A 13,749-nucleotide genomic window follows, 5' to 3' on the forward strand; every position below is an offset into this window, starting at 1 on the left:
GAAGTTTTGAAAATTGGATTAAAGGGATTGTTTTTTAATTTTTCATTTACTTATAAAATATCACTTGTGTAGCACTGTGTTGATCAATATAATCAAACTTTGAATGATTTTTTTTTTTTTCATATTCGAACAATGTAGTTATAGCTGCCCGTAACTTACAACTTTTACAAATTAATTTTTAAATACCACCTATTGTTATGTATTATACACACTTCAAAATTTAACAACTTAAAATCATCCATTTTTATCGAAAATTGTAAGATTTTTGTATTTAATGTGCCCAAAAACTCTTAGAAATTAAGATTTCAGGTAATATTTCTTTTTTTTATATAAAAGTACATTGGATTATTTTTTATTAGATATTAAATTAAGTATTATTTTTTGTTATAGTGTGGTATCATAAACCCGTGGCACTGCTCTTAAATATATAACTGGATAGAAGCAAAAACGTAGTCTATTGTTAATATGTCTATGAATTTTCTCATTGAAAAATTAAAGCGCTCAGAAGATAAGCTGATTTCCACTTTTATTTTTAAGTAAACACATTTTTAATAATTATAATAATAAAAATACCATGGTTGATTAAAAATGTGAATACTTTTGAATGAAAGTGATCTTAATAAAAGTGGTAATTGGCTAAATCGGTTTGGATTCTGAACACCTCAATTATTAATTAGCTAATTGCATAGAACATTTACTTTAAAATAATTATTTAGTAACTATTTACATTTTTTTGTGGTTCATAAATTTTACAATAGATGGTACTACTGTAACACAATAATACCCCGTTCTATTGTAGACCACTAAATATTACCCCCCGACACCAGTACTCATAATAAACTAATGTAGTTCGTTCATAAAAACACAATTTCTGATTGTTTTCCTACTTTTCTGTAACGACTATAGTAGATTTTACAAGTAGTGTTATATTTTCCCAAATATTTACAAAATAATTTATAATCTCTAATCAATGAAGATAACAGTTTTTAAGAACGTTAAAATATTTTTTTTTGCTTTAGCCATTTTTATTCTTTATCAAATTATTCTAACACTATAGGTTTTCATTATAAGACAAACACCAATGTGGATACTATATTTTTATAAAATCATAATTTCTAGATTACATTTAATCTAAAGTTGTATGGTACAAAATTTGTCTGCATGAACGTATGAATGTCATGAGAAAAAGAGTTTTGTTTATCTCATATATATTATTACTTAAAAAATAATAACATTGAAATGTGTATGCTTCATTTACTATATGTTATACACTTGTTATGCAACAATCAAATAATTTAAAATAATGATGTGCACTAAAAGGCAAGAAAATGAGGAACCTATAATTTGCACTTTACTTCAAGAAGATCCTCTTAGAGAACTGTTTGAAGCATGTAAATCAGGTGATCTCAATAAAGTCAGACGTCAAATTAATGCAGATACTGTAAATGCCAGAGATACTACAGGCAGAAAAAGTACACCTCTTCATTTTGCAGCAGGTATTAATGTACCTCTACAATTATTTTATTGGATAATCTATCAGATAACTTTAGTTTACCTATTTTTGACAATAATGTTGTTAGCTTGTTTTCTTTGATTTAAATAAAACTAGAAAAATTGGCTATTTAATTATGATCATATTTCAAAAAGACAGTTAGTTATTATATTGTTAGACTCTGAAAACAATTATATTCATTTTGCTTTAAAAACGATTATACCTACTTGTTGCATAAAGTCATTAAGTATTTTAATAAGCATATGAAATAATATATTTTTCATTATAATACTATTAAACCTCAAATTATATTAATAAGTTATTTAGGCATATTCAATCATATATATTATGCAACATCACAAATTCCATTTGTGTAGCAATGACCATTCATTTTTTATGCTGAGCAAATTAACTAATTATATCTCTTAAATACTAAATTTATTAAATTTGATATAAAAAAAATTGTTCACAGATAAGATAAATATCAATATTTTTCCCATAATACTTATAAAAAAAGCTTAGAATGTTTATAGATAATTATTATTAGAACTGCATTCGACTACTAGTAGTTAGTTTAATGCAGTTCCTATAGGCATAGAATTTTTGACATCACACATTTACTTTTAATTACTCATAAATCAACAATAAGAAGTCTAAAAAATATTTTATCATTAAAATTTTTTTTATTTTTACCAAACAAAAAAATAATGTATTTTTGAAAGGTAAGTCCTTCAAAAAAATTAAACATTTCATTTTTAAAATTTAATAAACATTTTTGCAATTCTTAATTACATTTATAAGACATAATTAAATAACTACAATAATTTTGTCATATGCAATCATAGTGAATTATTAAAATATTACGACTATTTTAATTATGTGCTAGTATATACTAACGAACCATTAGTATATGCTAATATATAAAACTACCACTACTATTAGCAAGATTCTCAAGTTTATGCATTTATAAATTTTGTTAAAGTAATTCTGATAACAATTATATCCAAATGAGAGTTTTTATAATTTGATTCAAAACTAAGATATATATATAACTTGTAATATATCAATCCTGAGGGTACAAAAGTTACCGCAGGGAAAGTATAAGCCCCTAAAAGCATAATTTTTGTATTCTTTTACATAGTTTTGTATTTTCTATTTACTGGAATTTCTTTAAGATGGGTTAATCAAAAATTATAATTATAATTATGAACTTATAATTTTTGACCATTAATAATGATAGTTTGATTTAATTAATTTCTTATACTGAATTATCCAATAACTATTGGAAGAAATATTAGTTTTTAGTTGTCAATGTTCATTAATTATATTCAAATTTGAGTCAACCCAAATTCAAATTCTGACTTAAATATTTATCTATTATCTATTTATCTTTAAGTTATCATTTTACCTTGTAAAATCATATCACAAAATTATATTCAAAAGTGAACTTTAGGTTTAAAAAGACGTTTTTATTAAGGGAGGTCCTTTAATAAATAAATAAAAATTAATAGAATACATTTTTTCAATAATATTTCAATCAATTATAATATTAAAGGTTTTGGCCGTCGTGACATTGTTGAGTTATTATTAGCTGCAGGAGCTTCAATACAAGCTCGTGATGATGGTGGACTTCATCCTTTACATAATGCTTGTTCGTTTGGCCATGCAGATGTAGTAGGTTTATTACTTGAAGCAGGAGCCGATCCTAATACTAGAGATAATTGGAATTATACTCCTCTTCATGAAGCCGCTATTAAAGGAAAAATTGAAATATGCATTGGTTTGTTACATATTGTTTACTTTAGTTTTATTTTCTAAACAAAATAGATCTTATTATTATTAATTAAAATTTAGCTCTATTGCAACATGGTGCTGATCCCACAATACGCAACTCAGATAATAAAACACCTGTAGAATTAGCTCAAGCTAATGGAGTACCTGGTATTAGTGATGTGTTAGGAGGAGAATGGCGTAAAGAAGAAGTAATTTTAAAAAGTTTCAAGCTCTTGTAATATTTAATAACTTGATCTCAATAGATTTTAGAAGCTAGCCGTTCTGGAGATGATGTTAAACTTTCATCACTTTTAACACCTCTTAATGTAAACTGTCATGCGAGTGATGGTCGTAAATCTACACCTTTACATTTAGCTGCTGGTTTTAATCGTGTCCGTTGTGTTCAGCTACTTCTTAGGCATGGTGCTGATGTACACGCTAAAGACAAAGGGTAAACAATCTTTGTAATATTAAATCAAACATAAATTGTTTTTTAGTTGTTTAGGTTTAATAAAGTAAAATGAAATTTAATAATATTACAGGGGTCTTGTACCTTTACATAATGCTTGCTCATATGGTCATATTGAAGTAACTGAAATGCTTATAAAACATGGAGCTTGTGTAAATGCTATGGATTTATGGCAATTTACACCTTTGCATGAGGCTGCTTCTAAATCACGTGTTGAAGTATGTTCATTATTATTAAGCAAAGGAGCTGATCCTACATTAGTAAATTGTCATTCCAAGTCTGCAATAGATTTAGCTGCAACTAGAGAACTTCAAGAAAAATTATCTTGTTAGTATAATAGTTAAGTTATCATAATAATTTTTTCAAATATTTCATTCTTGAATCTTGTTTATTAATAGATGAATTTAAAGGCCATTGTTTGTTAGAATCATGTCGAATAAGTGATCTTTCAAAAGTGAAAAAGGTTTTGAACCAAGATACTGCTAAGTTCAAACATCCAATAACTGGAGAAACTGCATTTGTATGTTAATAAGTTATTTTTATATTTATTTATCATAATAACGTATTTGTCTTATAATTAGCAAGTTATAATTTTATACTATAAAGCATAAGAAATACTATCCCATTATCTACAGTTTTCTCTGTAGAATGTGTTAATATTTATATCCTATTGAAATATTGCAATGCTTTTATTTTGATAAAAATTTTACAAATGAACTATTAATCTAATAATTAATAAAAATAACTTGATAAATATTTCATGTGTTAGTAACTGTTATTTTATTATAAGTAAAACGTTTAGTTAATTGAAAAATAACCAATAATGAAAAAAGAAAAGATTTGAAAAATTTATATAAATTCAAATGCACAGTAAATTATAGAAGAAGGAAAATGCACAATTGTTAATTAACACAAACTTATTTAATAGCATAAGATATAAAATAATCTAGAAATAATAACTTTATTAATATTTTTAAAAGAGTTATACTTAATATTATGTTAAGCATTACCTACGAACCCAACCTAATAGTATATACCTATGGTGATAAAGTTTGTGAATATATGCATCATATTTAATTATACATGGATTTAATAAATTATTTTAATTATCAATAATTTATGTATGTGATATTGGTATATCAGCTATTGATAATTGATTTTTTTCAATATTGCAATAAATTACTAGAATAATTAAAACAATATCATTGTATAAAAAATATTGTTGAAGCACATTGCAGTTTTATTGATTATTTTACAGCATGTTACAGCTGCTTCGTTAGGATCTAAACGAAAACAAATTATTGAGCTATTGGCACGAAAAGGAGCTCAACTAAATGAAGTCAATAAAGAATTACTTACCCCATTACACATAGCTGCAGATTATGGACATTTTGATGTTATGGAAACTCTTATAAGACTTGGTGCTAGAGTTAATGCTATTGATGTACATGGTCAAACAGGTGAATGAATGATTAAGATTTTCATTTTTTTAAAGCAGATAAATATAATATTTATGTTTTGTATTTAGCATTGCATAGATGTGCAAGGAATGATAATATTCAAGGCTGTAAAATTCTTTTATCCTATAATGTGGACACCAGTATTACATCTGCACAAGGTTTTAAAGCTATTGATGTGGCTACAGATAATGTTAAAAAAATATTACAAGGTATTTTTTTCTTTTATTTAATTTTATTATCACCTTTTTTAATTTTAATAATTAACAAAAAACAAATTTCAGAACCTCCTGCAATTTTAGATTTAGAATCGGAACTATTAGAAGCATCAAAATCTGGAGATCTAGAAAAAGTACAAAAATTACTCACTGCTTATCCTAATATTGTTAACTGTCGTGATTTAGATGGAAGGTAACTGCTTTTATTATGAGAAACTTTATTTTACATTTTATTGATAATTCATAACTGTATTTTGTATGCTAGACATTCCACACCACTTCATTTTGCTGCTGGTTACAATCGGGTTGTAGTTTGTCAATACCTCTTAGCCCATGGTGCTGATGTCCATGCAAAAGATAAAGGGTTAGATATAGTTTTAATATACTGTGATATAATTAATTTTCTTTGAAAAATTTTATGCTTATGAATGTATACAGATGATACTTTTAACACTAGCCACTCAATTTTTCTTAAAGTAATAATTGTATTAAAAAAACTATTTTTGGTATTTTTTAATTTCATATATTCCTTCATTTGTCAGTTATTAATTACTTTTTTCATCTACCTAATAATGATGTCAACTTTATTTTTTTTAATGGCAACATATATATATATATATATATATATATAAATGACTGATTGATAACAACTTTTGACACATTATTTTATTACAATTTAAAAATATAGAATCGAGGTGTAGCGCAAGTATGACAATGTTAAATGTTGGCATTCATGCAAACATGTTTAATGATAAATTTTATCATTATATATTCCTCAGCTGCACCCCTAATCGCAAATAGATATAAAAATGTTTTTTATATTTTTTAATGACTATATGGAACTCATCAAAATATATATATATATTTTTTTATTGTGTTATTAGTCCGATTGAAATCTGAGTAGAATTAATAATAAATAAATTTTGCACAATCTATTGTTTGAAATGTGAGATACGAATATTATAATGAACACATCTATAAATTTGCTAATTACTAAAATGTATTGATTTTGTTTTATTCCATCAATTGTATTTAGAATGATTGCTTGACTTATTTTAAGAAAGTATGAAATGGACCTTATTTCTGCAAAAAATTTTATGTTAGTATTTTCTTTTTCATTTTAGCGGGTAGATATAAAAGGTTTTGTTTATTATTTGGAAAAGATATTAATTTATCGCAGAGAGTATTTGTTTTAACTATTAAAAATTTGATCTGTGGAAACTTAGATTGTGATACTATGTACCGAATGTATGGTAATTTATTTCTCATATGTAGTTATTGTTGTAGATGTATTTGTCGGTATATGATTGATGTAATAAAATTTATATTACCTTGATAATGCAATCATTTTTTGTGAGCTATAAATGCGGGAATTATAAGAAACACACATGTTTCACAGTTGAATTACATTAGCAACTAATTAATTTTATAGTATATTGTATAGTGTATATTATATCAATAATTATTTATGATTTATGAATAATATAATTTATACTACAACTTCATTCACTTAATTAACATGTCTATTATATTTTTTTTCAAATACATTTTAGTGGACTAGTACCATTACACAATGCATGTTCCTATGGACATTTTGAAGTAACTGATATGTTAATTAAACATGGTGCTAATGTTAATGTTTCTGATTTATGGAAATTCACACCACTTCACGAAGCTGCAGCTAAGGGAAAATATGAAATTGTTCGATTATTGCTACAAGTAACAGAAAATTTTATTTTTCTTTCTATTTAAAATTGTATAAGTAAAATATATTTTTTTATTGTATATTTATATTGTATAGCATGGTGCTGATGATACAAAAAAAAACCGTGATGGGCATACTCCTTTGGACTTAGTTAGAGATACAGATAATGATGTAGCAGATTTATTAAGAGGTAATGCAGCTTTATTAGATGCAGCTAAAAAAGGTATACTGGCAAGAGTCCAAAGACTTGTTACCACTGAAAATATTAACTGTCGAGATAGTCAAGGAAGGAATTCTACTCCTCTCCATTTAGCAGGTAATTTATTGAACTTCATATTTTTCACTATTGCTGATAGTTTTATTAATAACTTCTTTGAAATTTTAGCTGGATATAATAATTTAGAAGTAGCAGAATTTTTATTAGAACAAGGTGCTGATGTTAATGCTCAAGACAAAGGAGGTTTAATTCCATTACATAATGCTTCTTCTTATGGTCATTTAGATCTTGCTGCACTTTTAATAAAATATAATACAGCCGTTAATGCAACTGATAATTGGGGTTTCACTCCTTTACATGAGGCAGCTCAAAAAGGTCGTACCCAATTGAGTGCACTTTTAGTAAGTTTTAAGAATTTCATAGTTGAATTTTCAAACATATATTTAACTTGAAATTAATTATTTTCATTACTTGAAATCTTAACAGTTAGCTCATGGTGCTGACCCATTCTTACGAAATCAAGAAGGACAAACTCCATTAGAATTAGCCACAGCTGAAGATGTACGATCATTATTAACTGATGCAATGGCTAGTCATCCTGGTGCAAATGCAGCAGCCAATAATTCTCTTTTTGTTGCCACCCTTCCACCCTTGTCACCTGAAGAAATTGCAACAGTTGTTATGCCATCTGGAGCATCAGTTGCTTTGCCAAGTCCTGGAGGATCTGGAAGATCTTATTTGTTAGGCTCACAAGCTGATGGATCAGTTAATGGATATGAAAGTGCTCATCCACATCCTAATTGTGCAACCTTATCAACCATACAGGGATTCTTATCCAGGTTATTTTATATATATATATATATGTTTTTTTTATAATAAAGTATGAATATTTCTTCTTCTTTTTCCTCACCTTAATCCCAACTACTCTTATTCTAAACGTCCACTTGATATAATCTCCCACATCTACGCTTACATTAGCCATCCTCATATCACATTCAATAACATCCCCTCCATCTCTTTTTTGGTCCTCCTCTACTTCTTCTTCCTTTAACATTAATTCTATAATTGTTCTTATAGCTTCCGATTTCTCTCTCTTCATAACATGACCAAAAAATCTAAGTCTATTTTCTCTCATCTTACCCATGTTTGACGCTATACCTATACTCCCTCTTATATGTTTATTCTTCATCTTATTTTCTCTAGTTACTCCACTCATCCATTTAAGCATTTTTATCTCTGCTACACTTATTCTCTGCTCTACTTTCTTATCAACCGCCCAACACTTTGAAGCATACATCATAGCTGGTCTCATTATAGTCTTATAGAACTTACCTTTCAGCCTTATTGGAATTTTTTTATCGCATTACACACATTTCATTTTTCCTATAACATCCTCATCGCTTGTTGTCACTTCACTCATTTCACCTACTTCATTTTCTCCATTGTCAAACTTGTACTCACATACTCTGTCTTACTCCTTTTTATTCTTAATCTTTTTCCTTCAAGAGCTATAATAAAATATTAATATTTATATATTTATTTTTCTTATTGTAGTTTGGGATTAGAACATTTAAATGAAATATTTGAAAGAGAACAAATAACTTTAGACATTTTAGCAGAAATGGAGCATGAGGATTTAAAACAAATAGGAATAACTGCATATGGTTTTAGACATAAATTAATTAAAGGAATGGAAAAACTTGTCTCAAAACATGGTATATATATATTTTTTTTTTTACTTTTTATACCCATTAAGGCCATAGAAACCTACCCCATAAGGGAGATTTTCTTAACTATTGATACTCTGGAATGGATGATTAGACTATCACCAGAAAGAAGGATGAGGATCTTTAATTACCAAACTAATTTTTTACTGAGTATATAAAGTCACATTACGAACTTGGCCACATCGTTCCTTAAAACATGGTTTGTATGTGTGTATATGTATGTATAGGATACTGCAAAAAATTATCAAGTTTTAAAAAGCTATAGAGCAAAAACTATTAAACTTAGTGACATAATTTTTTTTTATTATTCGAAATTAGATTATACAGTTTTTTTAAATTAAATTGTATCATTTGCTATTTAAAAATGCTTGGTGATAAAAATTAGTAATAGTATACCTAATGTATACAATTAAAATTAATTTTTTGTTCAAATAGTTTTTTTTCTTAATTCTGTAATTGTAATTTTTTTTATAGGTGGTGTTTGTTCAGGATTATCTGGTGGAATGCCTTGCACTTTATTAATTGATCTTTTAGCAGAAGATAAAGAATTTATTACTGTTGAACAAGAACTACAAAGTACAATCAGAGAACATCGTGATAATGGTCAATCCGGTGGAATATTTAATAGATACAACATTGTTAGGGTAAATATTTTATTTCAAAAAGTTGTCAACCAAAATTTTACTTTTGAAAAATCAAGTATTTGAGTTTAAGTAAGAAATTTTTCTTACAAATGAAAATATTGCTTTAGCTTCTTTTGTGAATTCCTATTTATTAAGTTTTTTCTTTTATGTTCAATGTATCATATAATGTTTTTGTAAAATTTAATTAATCATCTAGATACAAAAAATTCAAAATCGTAAGTTATGGGATCGTTATATGCATAGAAAACGAGAAGTAGCATTAGAAAATGGAAATCAAGCTAATGAAAGAATGTTATTCCATGGCTCGCCTTTCATAAATGCTATTGTTCAAAAAGGCTTTGATGAACGACATGCGTATATTGGAGGCATGTTTGGAGCAGGTATAATTGATATATTAAAATAAAAATAAAATAAATTTAATACAATACAATAAATATGTGTTTTTATTTGAAGGTATATATTTTGCTGAAAATTCCTCTAAAAGTAATCAATATGTATATGGTATTGGTGGAGGAACAGGTTGTCCTACACATAAAGATAGATCTTGCTATCAATGTTTGAGGTAAAAATTTATAAAATATTGATTACTTAAATTTATGTTAATGTAATTGTATTATTTTTGTAACAGACATTTACTTCTTTGCCGTGTAACTCTTGGTAAATCATTTGTACAATATAATGCAATTAAAATAGCTCATGCACCTCCTGGTCATCATTCTGTAATGGGAACTCCTAGTGTTGGTGGATTAAATTTCTCAGAATATGTTGTATATAGAGGAGAGCAGGTGAGAATAATAGTTTTATCATTATGATAGTATTAATGATTATTTTATATTTAGGCTTATCCAGAATATTTAATTGCTTATCAAATTATGAATCCATCTGAAAATATAGAAAGTAGTTAGCCAATTTAAGCACCTTTATAATATTGTTCCTTTTTAAAAAATGTAGTGTGATTATTTTTGACTTAATTAGGTGTAATTTTCTTCTACTTCTGATTATAAATAATTTTACAGTTCAACTATAATTTTTGAAAATATAACTATTGCTATTGTAAGAATCAATATTCATGTTGTGCAATAATAGTTATAAAATTTATATAATTTATTTATTTTTATATATTATGTCTGTTTATTATGACATCATAAAAAAGTAGTCTCGGTTTTAAATAAAATTATTTATATAAGTGAAATAAAATACATTTCAAGACATTATTTTACTATAAATCCGCTTCAGTTAATAGATTTTTACCGTATTAAAATGATTAACTTACAGTATGATACTGAATATTTATTGAATTTCATATTATATATTATATTATGTGTAAAAAATTATAAATAAGTTAAATCTTTATTTATTGGTTGTGAAGTAACTTTTTTTTTACATTCCATTTTTTAGGTCATGTATATATGAACTAAATTTTTATAAACATTGTATTAATTTAGTTTATTTAAGTTAGTTATTTTAAAGGATTTTAACTAACTAAAATAATAGTTGAACAACTTTTTTTATCCAAATTTTTATTTAAAAATATTTGGTGCTCAGTATAAAAGTAAAAAGTTTAAATTACCATAAACTATTTCTACTAAACAATGTCAATGTAATTTTAGTTTTCCTCGAGAGAACAACTCTTCTTATTCTTCAAGACCTTTAAATCTAGTTTATATCATTTATTTTCCTATATTTGTAATGTTAAATATACTCAAGATTTTACTTCAGGAAACTAACATATTTGAAATAACCAAAATAATGAAACCAATTTTAATTGTAAAAAATATCTGGATGATGATTTCTTTTTAGTTGAAAAAATCAAGATTCGTGAATGAATAATTTTTTTCAGTTTATTTAAAAAGTTATGTATATATTATTTTAGATATAATATAAGTCATGAAAATCGAGTAATTATGATTGTTAATTCTTACATTTGTTAGTTTAATTGTATGTACAGCTTGTTATGTAGTTATAGTAAATGATAACAATAATGAAATTATTAATAATAAAAATTATATATTAATATAAAATAGCTTAAAAATATACTTTGACTGCCATTTCTTTGTATCTTAAAAATTTTTTTTAATTCAATTATTTCTTAAAAAGATATTGAAACTATGTGTGCTGAACATTTAATTTCTTTATATGAACACTTAACATAATTGAATGAATACTAGACAGTGGAGCAGTTATGGTTTTTCTCTGAGGGGATATATAGAATGTTCAGTAAGGAAACGGGTTTCTATTGTTCTCATTTTTTGTAACAATTTACCTGTTTCCATACTTACTGAACACTCTGTATACAAGAAAAATGTTATTATATTTCAAGAAACTAATAGTAAAATCTAAAGTGATTAATTCTTCAAAAGTATTTTAGTTCACATTAATTAATTAATAAATAATGACCTTATCTCATAGAGGTTTACTATTAAGCAAAATCTTATTTTGGATAAGACTATCTATCACTGAAATATTAAAACATTTGCAAACAGTAGCAGATTACTGTTAAGCTGAGTTCCTATTACTCGTCTATTTGCCGAATATAGGGCGAATACCAAATATTCGTCTATTCGTACAATTATTTTGTATTTTCCATGATTTTATTGTTATTTAATGGTCGTTACAAAAAAACCCAACACAGAGGGGTCGCCACACAGTGAGGACGTGGCATAGTTGGATTAAGTATAGTGATATCTGACAGTGTTTAAATCACTTTAATAAAAAGCGCTTCAATGCAACTCTGTAGATAGTTTTTAATTATAAAAAATTGATGGATTATTCCAAAAGCTATATGATCTCCTATTTCCTTATTTATATCCCGATTACAAGTTTATGATTTACAAGTGTAATATATGAATATTTCAAGAGAAATGGTTTTATTGAAAAAAAAAAAGTATGCCGAATGAAAGAGGTATATAAATAGTATTTATCATAAAAAAATTGTATTGATCTATACATTTTTCAAAAAGTTATAGCATTATAAAATTAAAAATATAAAATAGAATTTTTTTAGAAAAATCTAAATATAATAGAAACTATCGAAAAATTTATAGAACATAGATCTATTTTTTATTATATTATTACACGTATTAGATATTTTTTAAGCTTATTATTAATATTTGAATTTTGTTTCAATGTTTTGATGACTTTATTTTCTTATAAACTATATTTTTATTATTTATTACAAATATATACATACTTAAGATAGATATCTATTATAATTTATTTACCTTAGGTAAAACGTCATACTTTCTTTATAAAGTTATGCCTATTATAAAATGAGTAATTATTCAAAACGATGTGACCATATTTAGGGGTGGTTAAGGGGGGCGAATGTCATTTGATAGTGATGGGACAAAAAATTACTTTATTTTACTCATTAATATTAATACCTCACGCAAAAATCTTAAATACATGATGGTATTACTACCCTCATAACTGATTTTAGAGCGATGTTGAACAGTGCAGATGATAAAGCGCCACCTTGTCTGAGACCAGTTATTACTGGAAACTCCTCAGATAATTCTCTTCAAATACTAATTTCACTTTTTGAATTATATATGCACGCTTTTATTTATCTGGTTAACTTGGCAGGTATTCCTAACTGGCCCCTGACTTCCCATAATTTTTCTCTGTTGATTGAGTCATTCGCTGCTTTAAAGTCAATAAACAGTAGATGTGTATCTTTATCGAATTTGTGACTCTTCTCAACAACTTGTTTTATTATGCGTATTTGATCTATTGTTGATGATTTTCCTAACATAAAACCAGCTTGTCATTCTCCAATAATTGGAAATAATTATTATTTCTTTGGTTTTTATTATTTCTTTTGAATTGATTTTAGTCAGTAGTATGTTAGACAATAGTTTAAATGTTGTATTCAGTAGTAAAATCCCTCTATAATATTCACACTCCATGATGTCTCCTTTTTTGTGTACAGGTTATATGATGGATATACGCAATGCATCAGGGGGTCTATTTTTGAATCGTCCGTTCGTCGAACGTATACGTTCGTTGAACGGACACGTTCCTCAAAATAAAATAAAATAAAACAAA

At 26.1% G+C, this 13,749-nt stretch overlaps 1 protein-coding gene across 2 annotated transcripts; it reads left to right on the forward strand.

The window, feature by feature from the left end:
* Positions 1–842: 842 nt before the first annotated feature.
* On the forward strand, positions 843–10,909 carry LOC126906856 (poly [ADP-ribose] polymerase tankyrase). 2 transcript variants are annotated; one of them, XM_050687756.1, is made up of 20 exons: positions 846–1,496; positions 3,048–3,272; positions 3,347–3,474; positions 3,529–3,716; positions 3,808–4,061; positions 4,133–4,254; positions 4,993–5,194; positions 5,263–5,403; positions 5,476–5,602; positions 5,675–5,773; positions 6,963–7,128; positions 7,211–7,430; positions 7,500–7,732; positions 7,818–8,170; positions 8,886–9,046; positions 9,533–9,702; positions 9,899–10,082; positions 10,156–10,264; positions 10,331–10,487; positions 10,542–10,905. In XM_050687756.1, exons 1-20 carry the CDS (start codon positions 1,304–1,306, stop codon positions 10,605–10,607), a joined length of 3,498 nt encoding a protein of 1,165 aa, XP_050543713.1. In that variant the 5' UTR covers positions 846–1,303; the 3' UTR covers positions 10,608–10,905. The 2 variants fall into 2 exon arrangements, with proteins under 2 accessions (XP_050543712.1, XP_050543713.1); XM_050687755.1 differs by having other exon boundaries at positions 843–1,496; positions 5,263–5,602; positions 10,542–10,909.
* The last annotated feature ends 2,840 nt before the right edge of the window (positions 10,910–13,749 follow it).

This window comes from Daktulosphaira vitifoliae, unplaced genomic scaffold (assembly GCF_025091365.1).
Source record: "Daktulosphaira vitifoliae isolate Bord-2020 unplaced genomic scaffold, ASM2509136v1 Scaffold_5, whole genome shotgun sequence".
NCBI lineage: Eukaryota > Metazoa > Arthropoda > Insecta > Hemiptera > Phylloxeridae > Daktulosphaira > Daktulosphaira vitifoliae.